General features: G+C 35.8%; 1 protein-coding gene across 1 annotated transcript; it reads right to left on the bottom strand.

Moving 5' to 3' along the window:
* Positions 1 to 10,750: 10,750 nt before the first annotated feature.
* Positions 10,751 to 21,547, bottom strand: LOC136206456 (stomatal closure-related actin-binding protein 2-like). Its single transcript, XM_065997514.1, has 13 exons — positions 21,358 to 21,547; positions 20,153 to 20,449; positions 19,824 to 19,952; positions 18,730 to 18,822; positions 18,297 to 18,443; positions 17,570 to 17,638; positions 16,737 to 16,820; positions 15,666 to 15,846; positions 14,083 to 14,199; positions 13,179 to 13,237; positions 12,364 to 12,498; positions 11,417 to 11,569; positions 10,751 to 11,028 (listed from the first exon to the last, which is right to left on the bottom strand). The coding sequence occupies exons 2-13, from the start codon at positions 20,432 to 20,434 to the stop codon at positions 10,996 to 10,998; spliced, it is 1,482 nt and encodes a 493-aa protein (XP_065853586.1). The 5' UTR covers positions 20,435 to 20,449; positions 21,358 to 21,547; the 3' UTR covers positions 10,751 to 10,995.
* Between the last annotated feature and the right edge of the window lie 2,391 nt (positions 21,548 to 23,938).

Here is a 23,938-nt window from a genome sequence, read left to right as displayed (position 1 = left end):
GAGCTAAAAGACCATTGGAACGAGATGGGTCTTCAGGAACAAGCTAGATGAGCAAGGAAACGTAGTCAGAAACAAGGCAAGACTTGTAGCTCAGGGCTACAGTCAGCAAAAAGGTATAGACTACGGTGAGACCTTTGCCCCAGTGGCAAGGCTAGAAGCTATTAGGATTTTGTGTGCATATGCATCTTACATGAACTTTAAATTATTCCAAATGGATGTCAAAAGTGCTTTTCTTAATGGAGTTATAAACGAGGAGGTTTATGTAAATCAACCTCCAGGTTTTGAGGATTCTGAGTTCCCAAACCACGTTTACAAACTCAAAAAGGCTCTGTACGGACTCAAGCAAGCACCACGTGCTTGGTATGAGAGGCTGACCAACTTCTTACTGACTAGAGGTTACATCAGGGGTCAAGCTGATACAACCTTATTCATTAAGAGAAAGGGTAAAGATACCCTGCTGGCACAAATATACGTGCATGATATTATATTTGGTGCTACTAATGAATCTATGTGCAAGGAATTTAGCAAACAAATGCAGACTGAATTCGAAATGTCAATGATGGGAGAACTCAACTTCTTCCTCGGACTTCAAATTAAGCAAGGAAAGAATGGCATATTCATCAGTCAAGCCAAATATGCCAAGGAGATCTTAAAGAAATATGACTTGGAAAATTGCAAGCCAATATCCACTCCTATAGGCACTGACACTGTCCTTTGTGCTGATGAGAATGGTAAGTCAGTAGACAGCAAGTTATACCGAGGTATGATTGGCTCTTTACTTTACTTAACAGCAAGTAGACCGGACATTCAGTTCTCAGTATGTTATTGCGCTAGATATCAAGCTAACCCTAAGGAATCCCATTACATAGCCGTAAAAAGGATCCTTAGATATTTGCAAAGCTCAGTAAATGCAGGTTTGTGGTATCCAAATACTCATGACTTTACACTCATCGGATACACTAACGCTGACTATGGACGAGACAAGCTGGAAAGAAAAAGCACCTCTGGAGGATGCCAATTCCTAGGAAGCTGTCTTGTATCTTGGTTCAGCAAGAAGCAGGCATCAGTAGCCCTGTCCACAACTGAAGCTGAGTACATTGCTGCTGGAAGCTGTGTTGCTCAAGTCCTTTGGATTAAGCAACAGCTTGAAGATTATGGTGTTCAAACAAAGACAATTGAAGTCAAATGCGACAACAAGAGTGCAATTGACCTCTCAAAGAACCCAATCCAGCACAGCAGGATGAAACATGTCAGCATAAGACATCACTTCATCAGAGATCATGTACTTAAGAAAGAAATTAAGCTGACTTATGTGCCAACAGATGAGCAGCTGGCTGATATCTTGACAAAGCCTCTAGCACGAGAGCAATTTAGCATACTGAGAGAAGCAATTGGTATGTTTAATCCTCTCCAGTAAATTCCTGTGCTAAATGAATATTGAATGCTGAGTGAATTACATGCTGAATGATTTATTGTTTGCTGAGTATCTCATTGAAACTGACTGAACATACAAATATTGAGTAAACTTGCACACTGAGTAAATTAGTTTAGAACTTGAACTTAAAATTATCCTTAAAGAATGCACTGACTACTCAGAATATGAAACGTTTATATAAACAAACACTGAGTAAAAGCACTTATTAGCATTTAATGCCACCACACGCAAAATGACACATGTACTGCGCATGCGCCGATTACGTCTTAAATGTGTCATAAGTGTCAGGGTTTCTGCCGATTGGACAACCCAAGGGCAAAACCGGCTTAAATTCAAACGGAACCCTAAACTAAAAATCCATAAATAGTGGATACTAACCCACTACCCTCTTTACATGCGCACTAAACTTTAAGAAAGCTTCAGAATTTTTCCTTTAACACCTAAGTGCTTCAGAACTTCAAAAAATGTCTTTCAACGAAAGTACTTTCTCTCCAACTCTCAAATCCTCTGACCACGCCGGTCCTTCAACTAGCATGGTAAGAAGGATGATCAAAGTACACTCTTGGGCCAAGAGTCAAGAAGTACTAAGGAGCCGATACTTTCCCTCTGGCTTCGTCTCTTCTGAGAGACCATTCTGTGAATGGATAGAAAAGAACAAATGGGAAGGTCTCTTCTCTCTTTCCGGACAAACCTATCCCACGATAGTGAGAGAATTCTACTCCAACCTGCACGTTGATGCAGATGACTCTGACTACTTAGAGACCACAGTTAAGGGTCAAAAGATAGTGATAACCCCTGAATATCTAGCAACATTGCTAGAGATACCGAATACAGGGATCCAGTTCAGGACAACAAAGGAGCCGATCCCAAAAGCCATCGCAGAAAAGATGAAGGGGTTCTGTAAACCCAAAGACTACAAAGGAGAAGTATCCAGCACCTGCATGGGCAAAAATCAGAAGATGGCCCACTTTTTGCTGACCAACTTTATCTTCCCTAAACTCAGTTCTCCCTCATCCGCCTCAAACTTTGAACAATGTTTCATCTGGCATATGCTGACCAACATTCCCTTCAACATGCCTGTATTTCTGGTCGGTGCTTTCCAAAGAAGTGGAAGGAAGCTCCGTTTAGGTTCCCTCATCACAAGGATAATACAGGATAAGAACATAGAGACTGTTGGTGAAATAAGTTCAACAGGAACTGTTATCACTGCACGTCTGCTGAATGGACTATCACATAGCCAACCCCTGAAAGGATATGACGAGAATGAAACCACTGAGGAGGAGGATCTTATGGCTGAGGTTGAGCAACCCATTGGAGAAATGGAAAATCTGACAGATCTGGATGCTATTATAGATGATGTCATGGCTGAAGCTGATCACACTACTGAGGGTACAGAACCAACCAATGAACCTCAAACTGAGAATCCTTCTACTGTGCCATCTGAGATTGCTGAAGCTGGGAAGAAGAAGAAAAAGGGAGCCTGTTCGAAGGATATTCGTACTGTCCCGAGAAAGGTAAGGCTGATGGAAAGAAACAAGAGGAAAGCTGATCAGGACCCAGCTGAGTCAGCTGAGAAGAAACTGAGAACAGAAGCAGAATCTGTTCTTGAGCCCCACATTACCCAACAGGGGTCTCCACAAAAACAAGCCTCTGTTCCTCCAAGTGAGAAACAAGCCAAAACCCCTGCGAGTCCAAAAGAAGCTTCACTCCCACCTCAAGCTCAAAGCAACTCAGCACCTGAGGTCAACACGCCTCGTAGTCCTGTCACTACACAAGGCACTCAGTGCGAGCCCACTCCTGCCAAATATGCACACCTAGGTGCTACTGAGTCAGGACGGCGTGTCATCGCCTCAGCTAACACTCTGCTTCAAGAACAAGCCCATCCTCCACCAACTCATGCCCAGTCCTCTCATCCACCTGTCACTCACCATATTCTGCGTGAAATCCATGACTTGATCAATCACTTCTCCTCTGTCCAGACGCAGCCACCAACACATGCTCAAATGACCAAAATGACCGAACTCATGCTGACTATGGTCAGTCATATGAATTCCTTGGAGGGTCAAATACGTGTGCTGCAGGATCAGGCCAAATCTCCTGCCCCTACCGTTAATTTGCCTACTGCTGATGCTGGCAAAACGGGGGAGAAAAGTGGCAACTAAGGAGAAGGAACTCTAAGTGCGAAACTAGAGAGTTAGAAGTTAGGAAGAAGAACTTTATTTTGTTATTTTGTTTTGTAATGCTTTTTGTTGTTTTGTTTTAAACAATATGCCTAACTTCTATTACTTCTGAAATACTTGCATTCGTATTTAACTGTTGATTATTCATCCTTCAAATGCCAAGTACTATACTTCAAATGCCAAGTACTATATAAATGCATGCTGCATATAAATGTTTGAACTTGTCAAATATAAACCATTGAACAAATGATTTACTCAGCGCTCTGTCACTATACATTACTTCCGCTGAATACTGAGTAAAATAGAATATGACCCATAAGCTGACCTATACCTGAAATCTGATCTTAGACTTATTCAGTTAAACCTTAGAATGTTTAGAATAAAACTAAGTCAGTAGTTCAGTCCTTACGGGGGAGTTCACTTAATTAAAAAGGTCAACTATCATGGGGGAGCTCATACTGAGTTCCTTGCTGATTAGTTTTGCCAACATCAAAATGGGGGAGTTTGTTGAAACACATTTCCACAAGATTTTGATTTGACAAAATTAATTAAGTGAAAGTAAATATTCTACAACACACTAAGTTTAAATGCTTTGGCTTATTATTACTAATGTGTTTGTTCAATGTTGAGTTTATAATTTATCATAAGACATAAAGATCATAAGGCTCAAGCCCTATATGGAAGTCAAAGCCCAAGTCAAACAAACCCAAAATCACTCAGCCCGCGTGTCTTCAAAACGTTGCCGTTTAAGTAATGAGACGCATGCTAGGTAAAGAAGGATCGAGAAGATCCACGAAGACAACTTCGGTATGAAGCTGCTGAGCTGTCTCGACAAAACGTACAAGACAGCTGATGACCATAAGACAGCTTCCAGACAAAGTATTTCCTCTTTAAGTAAAAACCAGAAGACACAGCAAGCTGTCTGGTTGACATTGCCCAAAATGGAGGAACATATTGTCACACTGACCGAAGAACAGAAGACGCTGGAATCTGATTGGCTAAAAAGAACTGCTGGCAGACTCAGTGAAAACGACTTGTAGCCGTTTCCCTCCAACGGTTATTTCGAAATTCGAAATAACCAGAAGCTCTCATAGCTCTCTATAAATAGAGCATTCAGAATCCACATTCTACAGAGAACTTTGAGCAAAAAGCCGTTACGCTGACCAAACGTATACAAAAGTTCTCCATCAGAAGCAAAGCAAAATTCTTACACTACAAAGTCTATTCATTTGTGTAAAAGTCTAGAGTGATTGTTTTTCAATCATCTAAGGTGTTCTAGCAATTGTTGTTTAGGATAAAATCTTTATCATTTCTAGAAGTAGAAAGGAGAGGCTGAGTACTCAGTTTTAAGTACTCAGCGGAGAGATTAGGATTGAGTAGAAGTATAGAGGAAGGTACTCTTGTCATACTCAATTGCTGATATTGTAAAAGGTTTGAGGCTCTACCTTTAAAGAGCTCAGTAGAGGATTTGAAATCTCGAAAGTGTTCCGGGGACAGGACGTAGGCTTAGAAGAAGCCGAACCTGGATAAATCTGCTGAGTGAAGTATTTCTAAACCTTAACTCCTTATTTACATTGCTTGCTTAAAACAAACTAAAACTGACCAAGTAAAAGAGGTCAAGCTGAGTTGTGCGCTACCAACGAGAAGGTTCAGGAATAGACTCTAAGTGTTATTTCCTGACCTAAGCAACGAAGCTGTCCTAGTCACTAGTTGACTAAGCCAGTGTCTTGCTGAGTGCTAAGCGTCGCTGTTAGATAAACTTTTCTTAAAGAAAAGAAATCTGCCTAAATTATTTTAAAAAGGTAAAATAGTTCCTAACCCCCCCCCCCCTTTGGAACTATATTTGCAACCTTACAAGGGACCAACACATCAAACATCCAATCAAGCTTTTATAGCTTCCTTCATCTGCTGGATCAACACCACCATCTTCCTTCATCAACTTCTCCTATTGATTTTTTGGACTACTCAAGCTTTTGCAATCTTCCATTTTGAACTTCTTCAAATTTTTTTTTGCATATTTTTTTCTGACATATGAATATTTGATTTTGAGATTTTTTAATCTCCATGCTAAGAAAGAAGGCCATGTCTCCATAGTCTGTCATTTCAAAGGCCTTCATCATCTCTCCTTTAAATTCTTCAATAAGAATAGAGTTGCTTCTTGTCACTAACAGATCATCGACATATAAAGAAATTATCACAATGTCAAATTGAGTATGTTTTACATACAAAGTTAATTCACTTAGGCTTTTTTGAAAACCCAAATGAGAAAGATGATCAATTCTGTTGTACCAAGCCCTTGGGGCTTGCTTTAACCGTAAAGAGCCTTTTTAAGTAAGTAGACTTTGTCTTCCTGGCCCTTTACAACAAATCCCTCTAGCTATTCAATATAGGCTTATTCTTATAAAAAAAATCATTCAGAAAATATGATTTAACTGTTGAAACACCTTTCCACATGATTTTGATTTGACAAAATTATTTAAGTAAAATTAAATATATTCTAAACACACTAAGTTTAAATGCTTTGATTTATTTAACTAATGTGTTTGTTCAATGTTGAGTTAAATTGTTTATAAGACATAAAGACTAAAAGGCTTAAAGCCCAATACGGAAGTCAAAGCCCAAGTCAAACAGATCAAGACAACTCGGCCCGTGTTTGTAAAACGCTGTCGTTATGTACAAAACGCAGCTCAGCGGAAGAAGGATCTAGAAGACCTTCGTTGAACAACTTCGGAATGAAGCTGCTGAGTTGAATCGACAAAGAGTACAAGACAGCAGCTGAGCAAGAACAACTTCCAGACAAAGTGTTTCCACTTTGGGTAAAGTTCAGAAGACACAGGACGCTGTCTAGTTGACCTTACCATAAATGGAGAGACATTCTGCGGAGCTGACTAAAAGCTGCTCAACACTGACCGAGGACAGAAGATACTCAAATCTGATTGGCCGAGGGCTCTGAGCAAGACTGAGTGACAACGACAGGAAGCCGTTTCCCTCCAACGGTTATTTCGAAATTCGAAATGACTGATGTCTCAGACGTCTCTATAAATAGGGCCTTTCAATGGTTCATTCAACACAGAACTTGATCAAGCCATTACGCTGACCAAAAATCTACTCAAAGTTCTGTGAGAAAAAGCAAAGCAAATTCTTACACCAAATTATATATCTTTCGTGTAAAAGTCTAGAGTGATTATTCAATCATCTAAGGTATCTTAGCAATTGTTGTTTAGGACAAATCTTTATCATTTCTAGAGATTAGAAAGGAGAGGCTGAGTACTCGGTTATAGTACTCAGTGAGAGATTAGGAGTGACTAGAGGTATAGAGGAAGGTACTCTTGTTATACTCAGCTTCTAAGTTGTAAAGGGTTTGATGCTCTACCGTTAAAGAGCTCAGTAGAGAATTCGAAAGCTCGGAACGTGTTCCGGGGACAGGACGTAGGCTTAGAGGCCGAACCTGGATAAATCTGCTGAGTAACATCTTTCTAACCTTAAACTCCTTAATATATATATATTGCTTGCTTAAACAAAACTGACCAAGTAAAGAGGTCACGCTGAGTTGTGTTGAATTGAGTATCTGAGTTCAGGAATAGACTTAAGTGCTATCTCCTGACTCAAAGAAAGAAGCTGACTTAGTCACCAGTTGACTAAGCTAGTGTCTTAATTTACTCAGCGCGCTGTGTAATCCTTTTTCAAAGAAAAAGAAGTCAGCCTTAACGTATTAAAATTTAAAGTAGTTCCTATCCCCCCCCCCTTTGGAACTAACTTGTTACGTTATAAGGGACCAACATTAACATCCATATGGTAGATTTTCTAGTCTTTTTATGTTGCAGTTGTTATAAGACATCTAATTGCGTCCAGCCTTGCCACTGGCGCAAACGTTTCTACATTGAAAACTTGAGCGCAAGCCTTCACCATAAGTCGTGCTATGTTTAGTTCTGAAAAACCCATTTGACTCCAATGGTTTTTCTATCATAAGGCCTTTCAATCAGCTCCCACATGCTATTTTTCTCTATCATGGTCAGCTCCTCCTGCATTACAGCTCCCTAATTTTCCTCCTTTTTAGCTTCAGAATATTCTGCATGTTCAAGGACTATTACCCTGCAATTTTGATAAACTTCTGAGAGAGAACGAGTTCCTCGAATGGGAAAGTCATCAATTTGCTCCTCAAAACTTGTCAACTCATCAAATTTCACCTCTTGTTCTTTTTCTTCCCAATTCAATTACTTTTGTTCATCGAAATGCACATCTCTGCTTGTCAGGATTTTTCCAATTTATGGTTGAAAGATCCTGTAAGCTTTAGATTGCAAACCACAACTAATGAAAATTCCAAGTTCTTCCTTTTTATCAAGTTTATCCCTTCTCACCTGAGATACATAAGAATAACACAAACAACCAAATTTTTTAAAGTTGGTTAGTGAAGGTTTATGCCCATGCCTAGCTTCAAAAGGTGTTTAGCCTTCAACTGCTTTTGTAGGCAGCCTATTCAACAATAATACAATAATATTTGTTGCCTCTGCCCATAATTTCTTTGGAAGCCCTTTCTTATGCAACATACATCTTGGCATCTCTATGATAGTTATGTTCTTCCTCTCTCTTACTCTGTTTTGTTGCGGAGTGTAAGGAACATTAAATCATTGCTCAATTCCAGCTTATACACAAAGTTTTTGAATTGATTTGAAGTATACTCAGTTCCATTGTCTGAACTGAGAACTTATATTTTGCAGCCGCTTTGATTTTCGACCAAGGCTTTGAACTTCCAAAAAACTTCAGCAACTTCGGATTTAAATCTTAAAAAAAATAAATCCAACACATTCTTGTTAGATCATCAATAAAAACTATGTAGTACCTGCTCCAGTTTAGTGGTGGCGTTTTTTGAGGACCTCTAGCATTTGTATAAATAAGCTGCAATTTTTGTTGCTCTCCATGTTGTTTTTGTGAATGGCATCCTTGTGAGTTTGCCAAATGGCATGCCTCACAGTTTGAGAGCTCATCTTGAAGCGGAGGCAAACCTCTTGCTAGATTTTTTTCATAAATAAGAGAGCTTTATGATGAAAATGACCTAACCTCTTAAGCCATATATCAGTGTTGGATATCTAACATGAAAAAGCAGCTTCCTCCTCCTCCATAGGCTCAAATGTGAAACTTTTGCTCTTCATTTTAACTTTGAATACTTCATGATCTTTGACATCTTTAATTAGACATTTTTTATTCTAAAAAAACACCTTGAAGCCTTTCATCAATAGTTATCCAACATTCAATAGATTTTTATCAATTTTAGGTATACAACAAATCAGAAATAGTTTTAGTTCCTGGATAGCTTTCAAAAACTATTGTTCCTTTTCCTTTCACAGCAATATATTCACCATTCCCGATTCTTATTTTTGAGGTTGCAGATTTGTCAAGCTCCCTGAAGAGTTTTTCATCATTTGTCATGTGGTTAGTGCAATCACTATCAATCAACCAACTATTACTTGAATTGTAGCCCACAAAACAAGTTGCAACAAACATATGCTCTTCTTCTTGTTGATCTACAAGTTGAGCTTCAGTTACTTGTTGTTGATCTTTGTTTTTGCATACTACTTTAGCATGTCCAAGCTTGTGGCACTTATTGCATCTCATGTCAAACTTTCTCCAATATTTGAAATGAGGGTGATTATTCCTTCTGCAGTGCTGGCATGGAGGAAATTTTCCTCCTTTTTTGTTCCCAGAGTAACTACTACCATTAGTAGTCTGAGTTTTAGTAAGGTTCTTGTTTTCATTCTCATTCTTGTAATGACTTCCATCATTACGTTATAGCTTGTCTTGTAATGCACCCTCTGTTGACACTTATTGTCTCATTAGTTTTCATTGCTCCTGTGCCTGCAATGCACTTAGCAATTCTGCCAAAGTAATTTTTGACATGTCCTTAGTATTTTCTAAGGAAGCAATTGTTACTTCAAACTTCTCACGTATTGTGACAAGAATTTGCTCAATAATTCTACTATGAGGAAGTTCAAAACCCAACAATCTTACCTTGTTTACAATGCTGAGAAGTCTGTCTAAGTATTCTTTAATCGTTTCTGATTCCTTCATTCTCTGCCTTTGAAATTCTCAATGAACATTCATCACTTTCATACCTTTGATTTTTGAAAAATAGCTTTATGTTTCCATGTGTTTAGATGGCTTTTCAAGGAATAGTTTAGGTTTTAGGTTTCACTCAGATAACAATCACAAATCACTCACAAGTCCCTTAAGAAAATCATCTTTGATACCAATTTGCCGGTTTCAAATTTAAGAACTTAATGAAGACAAAAAAATTGACCGTAACGTCCGTATATTATTGGATGAAAACACTTGCTTAAATACACAAATATTCTAGCTGAAAAGCAATAAATCTAGAACATGATCCCACTACTAATCTGATAAATAGAAAATAACCAACCAACAACTACATGCCAAAAAAAGAAAGCACAACTAAAATAAACCACGAAGTTTAAAAAAAAATATCGGCAGCCTTATCATCATGCCAACTCAGCATCATCCAAATTAGAACTCGAGTCATATTTCAACACATTAGAACTGAGTTGAGTGTGGAAGTATACTTCTCCGAGGATCCAACCAAGTACTTTCTTGTCTTGAGCACTCGCATTAAATCTGTACTCAATCCTCGTCAAACGGCTCATACATAAGCCCAGAACACAACTATCTGAATCCTCATAGATGTACGTCTGGATCACTAAAAGACAGCATTTCATACCCTAGGATCAATAGATTTTGCTATTTTCTCAAGTCAAGATTTTGCTTCCTGTAGTTTTGTAATAAAGGATTATTTTTTGAAGTTATAATTTCACAGCATTCAGGCATTTTAGATAGTATTAACAAATCCCTTATTTGAAAATGTCTTGGTCCAATGGCGAGACTTCTTTGATTAAGGGATGATGCTTAGGGTCAAGTTTTGGTGGAAATTGGTTATATTTGACTTTGATGTTCATGATCGATGCTTAAATTTCTCCCCTTTTACTTCTCTAATTCAAGATTGTAAGAAGTTGTTGCAAAAAGTTGTGAACATTTTTATCGTTTTTATCCATTATCTTAACTATATGAATGGTTGCAATTCCATTTAAATGGAACAAAATATTTAGACATATATCCTCTCTTTAGATGCCAAAGCCACAAAAGAACCAATCAAATAAAAATTAATGAATATGTTACAACTTACAATAGAAGATTAGGCAAATAAGGGAAAAAAATAATAGATGCCTAAGAAGAGTCAAATGGATTAGAAGAAGAAGAAGAAGAAGCCCAAATACGAAGAAGAAATTGCATTCTCACTCACCAAGGCAAAACACACACACAACACATTACATTTGTTAGGAGGGGAAAAAACTCAGTCAGTCAAATGCAGGTCTATACTTGGTCATCTGGTCCAGCAAGAATCACCTGCCATTGCACCATCATTAAAGATAAGGCTTTACAGTTCACAAACTTCTACAGCTAGTTTCTCTCGCACCAAAATCTCCAAAACTTTAGATTAGATTTCACAAAAACCAAATGCAACTAACTCCGGACAATTCTTCGTGCTAATGCTGATTTATCATCATGATGAACATTAATACTTGACACATAAAAACGATCTGATCCGAAATTTGAACTTCAACATTCAAGTAAGTAAGCGATCAGGCGAAGGATTACCCCAATTTAGCTAGATTTAGCTTTTGTGGAATCTAGTTAAAGTTAAAACTTCTTTTGACATGAACTAAGATTTTGTGGTTGGGATGATGCTGAAAGAATAATGGTAATATACCAAAGACATATAAAAGATACTTACATTGCAATCAAAAGCATGCTTTCTAGCAACCATTATGGCTGCATTCCTTTCTCTTTCGGATTCGAATGTCAATACAAATGAAAGGCCTTTTCTTGGCTGCCAAAACAACGCCTTTGATGCTGCTATGTTACTATCAGCTCGAACTCCACATAACTAGAGGTCAGGAAAGCATATGTATGAGGTATGTATAAGTTGCACTGATTTAACAAAATATCCACATTAGTGTCAAAGCTGCTGAAAAAGAAAGTGCACAATCTCCTCATTCAACTGAGGGAATTACTGGAGTAGCTGATAGTGAACATCTCAAGCAAACACAGAGAAATAGGAATTAGACTTCTATTGATGAATTTTCTGAACATTAGGAATCTAGAATCAGGGATTGGAAAACAAGAATAAGGCCAATGAAGAGAGATGAAGGAAACTAACTAACTTGAACAAAAGAATAAACTCCTGCTAGCATTAGTACTGATTTTTTAAACGCACCTTTAACCTGCCAAACCCTCAAATATATATAACAGCTCTCTTTTTCTCTCCCCAAAGTCTAATCCTAATGCCTAACAAACTCCAGCTAATCCCAAAAATCACGTGCACCCTTAATTCCCAAATTACCCTTTATTCCCATTATACCATTCTCTATCAGCAGTTCTACACATCCTATAGAATTCCCCCAAACACCCCCTCCTAATGGGATTCACAGTTTGAATCTTCAAGTTCAAACCACTGAACTGTCCGCTTGCTTCTGCTAAGAAGTTGGAATCAGAAACATTCACAAAAAATGAAAAGGATCTTTCCACAAGTAACAAACACAAAGAGAAGTTCAAGACTGGAAATGCCAAAATTAGTTCAGCCAATACTCAACATGCTTACAGAGTTCAAATGAACATGAAAAAAAAAATTATTAGCTTGTTTGTCATGATCATTTCAGATAACACAAGCAGAATGAATACCAGCATTGGCGCGGAATAAATTTCTCTAGCCTTTGTGATCCACCCTCTACAAAGCTTTATCCTCATCTTTCCCACATTAAAGGAGTGAGATGAACGTGATGCATTATCTTTTCCATTCATTTGAGAAATCACAACCTGTATAAACATAACAAAATATCAGAACAAGTGTAAAAGTGAAATGCGTGAAATGATCAACCCGCAGAAAGATCCATCTTGATAATTTCCTCACCTTTCCATTCTAGCTCGGATTATCATTTAGCACGATGTTTATATTCAATTATATAATTGCTACTTTCTATTCCCTAGCATTTCAAAGTAAGTGTTCGAAAGTACAAAACTCTAATTACTCAAACTTTAAAAATGGAATATGGTGTGTGGGTGTGGGTGTGTTTTCTTTTGAGAACTGCAGTATGTGATCATCCAAGCAAGAAGCATTAGTCGTGAATTTGGAAATTCTACTGATGCTTAGATGTTAATCGCGTGAAAAGTTTGAGCTGAACACTGCTATAGGCTACTTAGATACTAATTCCCTTACAAGTTCAAGCAGTAACAAAGAATATTTTTCCGTATATACAATTTTAAAAGAAGACAAGGCTTTGAATTAGCTTGATTCTGGTAAAGGATAAGTATCGATCCATCCATGAGGCAGTAACCAGCTGAAGCTCCTAGATGGTAGCCTGAACTAAAGTTAAATTTGCTACAACAAATGTAATTATTTGATTTAGGTCCAAACTTACTATACATGTAAACTAAACTAACTAATGCAGAACAATAAGAGAAATCAATTTCTAAAGCAAAAGGATAAGACTACTTACATTAAATTCAGAGCTAGATTTTCGCAAAAGAGTCTCTACATAGCTTCCCAACCCTGCAGCTGTATAAAGCAACTATATAAGCATTCTTCTCAGGTTCATACAATGAGAAAGCACAAAAGTGATTCGGGATGGTGGAGAAAGCAAAGTAATCATAATTACAATACATGATCCTATTTGCAAACTTATCCTCTTTTGAAGAATGAACAAAAATAAATAAATCTGCAGGAAATAAAGGAATCAGCAACAACAATCATCTTAGATTATGTCAATATATAATTTATGGTAAATAATTTTTACCTCAGGTTTGGCCAATTACACTAGTACGTTCTCATCATTTCAAAAACTAATTTTAACACCCCTGCAGTTCGACTCTATCCCACTATGAGGTCCTTCTGTTAGACTTGAGAGGTTTTTTCCATTAAAATGCCAGTGAAATACCCATTTTTTTTCCTTTTCCAATTTTTTCATGTAAAGAAACAAAAGAAAATTATGTTGAAATGGGTTGAGAGGAAGAAGAAATTGAGAGAAGGAAAAAACTAAAGAAGTTTATTTAAACTAATTGAAAAAGACATATTGAGCATTTCATTGGTATTTAATGGAGAAAATCTCTCAAAATGCAAGGGTGTCAAAATTAATTTTTGAAAATATGAGAATGATATGAGTGTATTGGAGATTGAGGAAAATATGGTAGTGGATAGGACGGAGTGGAGGGAGAGAATTTATGTCGCAGACACGACTTGATTCACGGTTTTGTATGATGGTTCATGTTAGCCGACCCCGAATCATTTCGGGACTAAGGCTTTGTTGTTCTTCTTGTTGTTCTTCTATGGGAATGTACCAATGTAATGACCAAACCTCAGGGAGGTATAACTTATTTAGCCTATAATTTATGATAGAGGCAAACCAGATTCAATGGGACCAGCAGTCGTCACCATGGCCCTTTGGCCATTTGTATTTACTTCTACTTGCAATATTCGTCCAACATCAAAGGGTTCAGGAGCATAAATTAAACTGTCAGCACCTGAAGAAATGAAAACAGCGTCACATTAGATCTGGAATGAAGTCAGATGACGAACACAAAAATTGGGGGGATCTAAAGGTCTCTTGTTTTACTTACAGAGTCCAGTGAGCTAAAATTTGCAAGAAATTCACATCAGAATAACAAAGTAGACTTGCATAATCAAAGAAAATACCATGCACATCCAATTGTAAGAGAAAGATAGAAGACTTGATTTGGAGCACTTAGAAGTAAGTAACCATAACAAATAAATTTTTTGTCCAACTGAAAACACAAACAAAAAGAAATTCGGAACTGCATTTGTTACTAAGCTGATTTTCTGTATATGCATATCCTGCCCTTCTATCTATGTGTCTGTGCATGTGTTGGAGCATAGGCTACTATTATAATCATATAATGTTACAGGTCAATTGCGTAAACAAAACTCTTAAGGGCAACAGATTTCTAAACAATCTTTAACAGATATCTAAGTAGCAACAAAACATGTACAAAATACCCCTTTTCAATGAAATTACTCACTATTTTGAACCATACATTTTCAAGTTCCTTTATATTTACTTTGAATTGAAATCCTGAAGGATCCTTCCAGAAATTTACAGGTAATTACATTTAAAATTTAGATCAAACAAATGAACAGCAAGCTGACACCTTTGTAATGGAATGAAATATAATAAAATAAGTAAGGTAATGGAACTATAGTACAATACAACTAAAGAGTTCCTAATAAGTAATGAACCACCTAATATTATAGCAAAAACAATGGCAGCAGAGAATTCTATTGGTGGTAGAAATAAAACCAAACTAACTTGTCCGAGTTACATAATGGCAGTAACATAAATATAAGTTACTACATAATCTAGCAGCCACTACCGTAAGTTAAATATCTTTAACCAACCAAATGAAGTAATGAACCATGTAATGTACGAGTAATCACATCTTACGATTAATTATGTGCCACTACATAGTTTAAACCTATTTACCTACAATCTTCCATATTTTGGGAACATATTCTTCCATCAATGTTCTATAGAAGACCAGTTCATGCTAAAAGATTAGTCAAACAAGTTTCTATAAGATCACGACTGTGCTTAAGAAAAAACCCATGGAGCATAAGCGAAGTAGGGAGCTGCAAAATTCTTAAGATTCATGGAAAACCTTAGATGTCTTGGCACATGCAACTCACTATTGGAATTATTACTCCTTTCCATCGCCACCAAAAACATCAATAAGTACCACTGTCGGTACAATACCTAATGCTAATGCTAGACCATATACAAAATAAGAAATTTGAGATGTAATATCACTGCACAATTAAGTATATGCTGAAAAAGCTCTCAGCTTCTGAGAGGGCAGCTGAATATAGATTAAAATAACATGTAAATAGGGTTTTCTACTTTATGAATGATTGGACCGTGATTTGTCTGATTGGACAACAAAAAAAGTTTTAAAATCTCTGATTGAGAAAGCACCTGAAATAATTTCTTTCTGACTGCCTTCCGGTGGTGCACGATACCACTGAATCAAAGACTTTGAAAGCAGTGGGGACGCATCTGATCTAGGCCGGAGTTTCAAACACGAACCTAGAGTTTCAGAACCATCTAGGATATATGGGGATGCTTTATTCTCTTCTACTCTCTTGTTCACTGCCAGCTGGAAGGATGAGGACAGCAGCAGTGTTGGAGAATTATCAATAAATCAGGCTTTTCAATTGATATATAATTGTTTATTAACTAAAATTGCCCATCAAATGTCAGGAAATAGCCAAAGGTGAAATCTGAGAAATATACCAACCAGAAAGAGATAGAAGCTCGAAGTGCATTTAGATAAGAATGTGCTTACAACTTTTAGAAAGCATGCCTGCTCATCAGACAACCTCCAATTTAAATAATAAATGCCTCACACTTTGACAAGTTAAATATATGAACTTATTCTATAGCTTTCCATGCAATACAACAAAGAAAATGAGATGCATTTCATGTGTTAGTTGGGTATCCAACTTATTGAATGTCTTATTCAAGCTCAACAGAGAAAACACCTGAACTTGTGAAATTTTTCTGTCTTGATGCACTCAAGTTCATGCGATTCTCATGGGAATTTAACCTACCAGAAAGAACTATGCTCTGAACTAGCAAAAGGAGAGGAAGTATATTCCTTGTTTATTTATTCTTTCAAATCAGCGTTTCTAAAAATTAATTCCATCATGAAAAGACCCAAAAGTTATTGTACTGGTATTACTATCGCCATCTACCCCATTTTTACTTAAATGCAAGTAGCTAAGTCCTATTTCCAAGCTAAATTTGTTCCATCAATGAAACATCCTAGAATAAAATATCAAAGACCATAGAAGCCAAATATTAGACTTTCTTCATAAATTCAGGTATATAAATACAGACAATATTTGTTCCCTTTTGCAAAGTTATTGAAAGAGAAAGTTATTCCATGCCTGTCCACAGGAAACATGTTCAAAGCAGTGTGCTTAAAGTGACAAACCTAAACAAGATAGACGTTAAGAAATAAATATATAATAATGATTAAGTTACCTCCTTCTGAAGTTTAACTGAAAATATAGATTTTTGTCGAATCTGAGCTTGTAGTGCTCGAAGCTCAAGCTCCATGTCCATCACCTGTATACACGTGAATGTATTATTCAAAGAAACTGATTAACAACAGGAAATCAGTACACCATTAAAACTGATACTCTGATTTTTCACAAAGATTTGCTTAGCAAAAGAAGAGTTGCAGCATCCCCAGCCTTATTCCCCAAATAAAATGAACAATAATAGGAAACAAGCAAAAGCTGAAGAGAAAGAATGTGGCAACTAAATGAAGATGTATCTGTGGAAAAGGAAATGCAATTGCTGCCCTTTTTGTTATAATTATTGGAATTTAGTAAGGTAAAATTTTTCTTTTACTTTATTTTAGGAGCTTATTTAGAAAATTATCTAAGTTTTCTCTCTTAGCTATTTTTCTTTTCTTGTATTATTGTATAAACACCCTTCTGATTGAAATACAATATCTTCATTCTCTCATTTTTCCTCAGCATCTGGACGCATGTGTTTAAGTAAGCATAAATATCAACCAGGAAAAAGCAAATCCTCCAGAGAAAATAAGCAAATAATGATGATTGAGGATTTCTCAGAAGTGATTCAACTTCAAATCAGATGAATATTGAAATTGAGCACTTTCATGCTCTTGCTTCATTCTACAACCTAAATTATTAGAATCATGCAGGATTGTTTACTGTCTAAATGAGTAGTTTAGTACAGCCATGGTCATATAATTTTTACTGACAATGTATCTGTTACACAGGATAATAAATCAATCTACTAGCCTGTCAACAAGAAATATATTATCTATGAAGAAATACTATTACCTTACTTGGCTGATGCAGCAATTTAATTCTTCTAGCTTCTTGAACTTCATCAATTAGTTCATCAAAATCCTGCATTAGCATCAAGTGCGGCACACGGACTAACTAATCATTACATATTCAATTTCATACACATCAACCTTAAATATCAGATGTTAGACATGGTAATAGATAAACTCAAGTATCCCTGCAGGGAGGAAAGAGTGAACAAAAAATATACTGTGACGAGTTCATATGAAGGATTGCTACTGCCTTTCTATGTTATTGTGTCTTACTAGAATTACCACAAACAAATTCATCTGTTCAAAGTTACAGAAAAACTTAATTGAGAAAAAAGAAGAATTTATCCAAAGGTATTAACTTTCTCTGCATAAACAATAATAATAACCAATTGTTCCAAAACATTATGACATTACTTCCTTCTCGATATGGTGACTTTATCATCTTAATTAAGTAGTGTTCAAGCTATTCTCAATTAATTTCTCTTTTTGTTGCATTTCATATGATAAAATGCAATCTCCTTCATTTTACTTAATTACTGGATACTTTTACAGAAGCCATGAACCAGTTGAAATAAATTATATGATATAATATGAGCATGAATATATTATACATTTTAAGACTCTTGTCACTTGGACTAAGAAGAAAAAGAAGAATGTGTGAAGTGTCTTAGATCTAATCAATGATGATAAAAATATTTAACTAGAAAGAACACAACAAAGAAACTCACAGGATTCTGATCTTTGGAGTCCTGAGCATTCCGTTCTTCTTCATCTAAGGCCTCCCCAAACCTCTGCACAACGGCCCTAGCACTTTCAATTTCAGCACAAGCGAAAGACTTTTCTTGGTTGACCAACTTTTTAGCATCTTCAGAAGCCTGTAATACAAAGAAAAAACAGTTAACATGCCAGAAGATAAGAAGTCCTTGTTCATGGCAGAAACATATTTGAAGTCACTTAGGCAGTCAGAAAGGGATGCTAGAAAGAGAAGCATAAAGCATTTTCAGTAACAGCTAAAAGAATAATTAATGTGGGGGGGAAAATTTCACTTGGCCCAAAACATTATATCTGATAGGAAAGGTGCATTTGATTAATGAATTAATGTACTATTATCTTCTTTTTCTAAAAGGCAGATAGAGCTAACTTGCAGAGTAATTAACAGACCTGTTTGAGAAAGTTAACCAGCTTTTTCACTTCAAACTTCTCTTGAATTAATTCTCCTTCTTTCTGAGTTAATTTAACAGCTAGTGCCTCTACCTGTACAAAATATTCCAGTTACAATATGGCAAACACAAAACAGTAATTTGCAATTGCACTAGAAGAACTTCCACAAAATATGTGTTTCTGTTTGTATAACTACGTAAACACATAACAGAAGCAGAGAGAACTTGAATAGCAAGAAAAATGAAAAGAGACTCTTAAGCTGCCAAAGCAGCCAGCTAAAATAAAAGAATGATTTCATAGGAAGCATCAATCCTGCATTACACAAATGCATAATTACGCACAGCAAAAGCCATTCATTTTTAGAGAAAAGAAATATTACTGATGACATACGGTGGACAGTTAGCATGCTGACTTATGATATTTACAATCGGAGCACCATTTACACTGAATGCTCTAACTTATAGGTGGGTTTCTAAGAATAAGTTCCGTATCACCTGGAAACACAAAATGTTCCACTGTAGTTATAGCATGGATAAGCAGAGACACATCTTTACCATGTCTTGAAATCTTTAATATTTTTAGAAGTTTTGTGGATGTCTAACTACAAGATTGAAACAGTAGAACCAAGGACAACTAGGCACTATTTCTATGAGCTCAAACTTGTAGGTGAGGATTCAAGAACATATTCATATCTCTTATAGTATGCACCATAACAGGAATTGAATTAAAAAGAAAAAAACATGAGATGACAAAACAACAGTTTGCTACATTAAGGATAAGAACAGGGAAAGAGTTCATATAAGTTGGACCATGCATATTATGATACTGAAAATCGTCAAGCTGGCTATTCATAGAGCAAAGTTAGATCATTCTTATGATCTGAATAATTACAAGACAGTAGAATAAAGAAGGGTAAGGGAAGTCCTTCAAGTTACAGCATTTAACATCCATTGCTGCATAAACACTGCATACATAAGCAAGAAGATAGCCACTAATGGTTTCTCAAGCAAATTGTTCATTAGAAACTAGTTCCAACATTTTACATTAGGCTTGGCCTCTTAAGTTCAAAAACATAGTGAATTAGAGACACTAACCATAGAGATCGCTTTTTCTACATCCTCTTTGTTTCTCCCTGCCATACGGCCTCTTAAAGATTCCAAGGCATCTCTGAGCTTCTTTAAAAGAACATGTCCTTCCAAAGAAGCTACATCTCTAAGCTTGGCCTGAATCCAATGAAAGAGCATCATTCATTTAGTGTTCCATCTTCATCACAAAATACATATTGAAGAAAAATTATCACCTATAATATAAACAAAAGAAAGGACATGTACTTGAATAGGAAAATGAGAATTTCCTAACCATAGAAAAATTGGTATGCAAAATGATACAGTTTATAGAAGAAAAGGTTATAAAGATTGAAAACCTCCTCGGTTAACTTAGCAGCAGCAGATAAGTTCTTGTCAAATTTACTAGCAAGATCACGAACTGATAGGCGTTTGTGCTGATCTGAAAGCTGCGTAATTTCTTCTTCAACAACCTCCTTCAAGGATGGACCTTGATTGTCCTCTTTTGGCTCTTCCAATATCTGATTATCAGGTCCTAATTTATATTTAGGGAAATGATTAGAAGCAAAGCTCACATCAGCTGAAACTGGAAGTATAGCTTCCATCTGCATATTTTCCTCAGCAGGATTTATCTTCGTCATTGTAGATTAGGTTTTCTGTTTATCAAAGAGAAACACAAAGACCACCTCAAATTCAGACTTGACAGTGTAAATGTGGAATTTGAATGCAAATTGAAATTTCAAATTGCAATCAGACATTTGCACAATTTAATAAATAAAATAGAAATCACTTATGCATGTTACAGTTATGAAGTATAAAATTCTAGCATAGTCTTGATAACCCACATTTACTTGTCCCTAAGTTAAAAAACAAATAAAACAGGATGGGAGGTGTCATTCCAATATAAATTAGAAGTGAGAAATGGGAACTCAAGACAGGGAAAGCAAATCCGTTTGAGTAAAGGTCCAGTAGTTCATGATTTGATTATGGTATAGCCCAAAAATAAAACATTGAGACTAACCACCAAATTTCAAAAAATCACATTATGAAATTCAGAATTCATCAAAATGCACCCCAACTTTCGATGCAAATTTGCAGGGAAAATTAAAGTCCAGGCTAATTTGATAAAAGAAATTGGCAGAAAGAAGAAGAGCAATATTTGAAATTTATAGAGCTGAGAGTTGTGTTCCGGAAAATAACAAAAACCCCATCACATCAAAGCATCAACAGAAGTAATAAAAAAAATCCTAAAAGTGGGCTAGTCACAATTAAAAGAAAAATTCCTCTCGAAAAACAGCCCTGAAGCATCTGACAATTACAATAGCAGTAAACAAGCTTGAGGTTCTCAACTACATTCCTATAATACTATCCTGGATTACAAAATCTCTCTCTCAAATCAATCTGCACAGATGCTATCTTAGAGCAGAAAAATAGTTCCATCTGAAACTTCAAAGGCAGTAAGAACCCAAATCATAGAAATGCAAGTAAAAGATGATTAATCAAGAAACAGAGTAAACCTAGACAATAAATAAAGAAATGCAGAAACAAAAAAGAGAGAGGTTACATTAGCAAGTGAAAATGTGGAAGCAGAGGACAGGAGAGAGGGAAAATGGGGGAATTGAGAAGGAGGGAGAAGGGAATGGTAATGAGGGTTTTTGCTTTATTAAAAGCAAAGGAAGACAGACAGAGAGAGAGAAAAGGAAAAGCCTTTGCTGGTACCAAACTTGGATCTTTGTTTATCATAAATCTGATTTTATTAATTTATATAATTTGGTTTAGTTTAGTTTAATGGTGAATGTAATGTATTGTGTGGTCTCACTCGTAAAAAACAAGTCTTTAGAATGTTTTTTAGCTTCAACATCTTCAGTTCTTGACGTCGTTCCCTTCCCCCACCATCATCATCATTGTAATTGTAATTTCTGTTAAAAGTGTCTTCTCTGCTCAAACAGTACAAGAAAAAAAAAAAAAAAAAAAAGGCTTCTTCTCTGGCTCTCCATGCGCGGGTCCCACTACGCGACACATTCGGAATTAATGTTCCTTCTTTTTTAATTTGCTTTCCTCATACGAAAACGACTCCGTTTAGGGAAATTACAGTAAAAAGGATACCAATTTCTGAATGATTCCCCATTAATTTAGTTATTTTGATTTCAAAACCAATTTGACTTTTGAAGTTTCGTATTGTAATTCAAACCTAACTATCTATTCTTTCCTTTATTCTTTCCTTTTAGGATATTTGACATTTGAGATTATATTAATTTTGAGAGTGACATTTCAGATAATATTAATTACTTATTGGAAAACTATTACAAATTAGGTGATTGTCAACTAATCCAACTTATTTATTAATTTCAAAACAGACCCCTAACTTCTCTTCCAACGTCACCTAACGTTTCAAACTCATAATTTGAGATCACTAGTATAGTATATAGGAAGTGAGGATCAAAAGCATCGTACAAAGTTTTTCATGGAAGTTATTCAATTTCATTTTATAATAAAATAAGTGAATAGTGATATTTGGTTTCAGTAAAATCATATCTCCAACTAATTACCAAAAAAAAAATGTGAAATGAGATCTTTAAATTTTGATAGAGACTATGGTTACTTTGTTTTTTTACAAAGTAAATATTATTTTGTTTGTTTTCACTGTTAGGAGGCGTTTGATTTGGCAATATTATACACTTGAATGGGAATATGAATGTTTGATGAATATGTTCTAAAGACAATTTGTTCTAAAATATTCCAATTAATAAATATTAATTAATTTAATATAGTTATGATTTATTATTATAGTGAAGACACTTTTATAGTGATATAGTATTTTATCATATTATACGATAAAAAAATCCATATATTATCATCATTACACAAAGTGTCTATACAAAATAAAGTTTACGTTAATGATAATAATTTTAAATAAATCCAAATCGATGTATTATACAATAAGACTATTACAAGGTTGTAAAGACTTGTATGTAATATGTTTTCTATTTTGAATATGCATCTTATTTCATAAGATGTAGATATACAAATATCTAGACGGTCAATGACGGATCCAAGATTTGGTGATAATTGGTGCTTTAATGTTTATGCTTCTCAAATGAAAATTTTCGGATGCATTTACCCTAAAAAATTCAAGCTCCGCGATATGGAACTTCTTGTAAACTCCACTTTCGACTGCACTCCGATGACCTGAAATCACAAACAACAACAGAAAAGGGGGGTCGTTGTTCCGACGAACCCTCTCTGATGCTAAAATCAGAAGATATTACAGAGAATATCAAGCTGACTTAGAACAAAGAAAGGAATGATAAGATAGTTGAAGTAAGTTACCTGTGTCGTGGGCTCCCATGCTATTTATAAGTAAAAATAAAGTGTACATGGACACGTGACAACACCTGATTTGTCTTCGGACCCTATCTTTCCGTGCTGTAAGATATATGAGTTTGGGGAGCGTGTATTTAGAATCCGGCGTGCTCATTGGTCCACGTGTTTCCTTAAGCAAATCCTGAATGGAAATCTTCGGACGTAAAGTGGCCAAAACCAAAATTATGGGTTTTGGTGGAAATGGGCCATACTATGACTTCAGATCATGGCCAAGGTCCAACTGCCAAAATCCCAAGTAACTTGATACCGTATCACTGCATACCCAGATTCAATGAAGTTTTTTGGTGATTAGTAATGAGTTTTTAATCCCCTCCAGACCCTTAGATCTCTCTCTACTAAAAAGTGTGTTTAATGTTTATAGTGAGCTTTAAGCGCAAGAAATATAGAAGAACTTAATAGTAAAAGACTCGGTCACATCATCCTACTACTTAATATTTTCATAAACTTCAAATAGAGTTAATTTCTTATATTAAGCCTAAGATGCACAAATCACTTCCTTCTAATCATATTTCTATACAAAACCGAGTCACTATAGCAAGCAAAGTAAAACAACTAGAAACTGTAAACATAGGTTCACATATGCATATTTTTGTAATATGAAATTGGAAAATAAAATAAAATCCATTCTTCCATTTTCAATAGCTATACATCCTCTATCTTTATACATCCTTATTACTCTATTTAGTAATAACCTCTATTATCTAACTATATCTTTACGTTCCGTGCTAAATATGAATTAGGAATCGTGCCTTTGGAATCTA

Source organism: Euphorbia lathyris, chromosome 1 (assembly GCF_963576675.1).
Source record: "Euphorbia lathyris chromosome 1, ddEupLath1.1, whole genome shotgun sequence".
Taxonomy (NCBI): Eukaryota; Viridiplantae; Streptophyta; class Magnoliopsida; order Malpighiales; family Euphorbiaceae; genus Euphorbia; species Euphorbia lathyris.
Note: the sequence above shows the minus strand (reverse complement) of the source record. Positions and strands in the feature narration are given on the sequence as shown.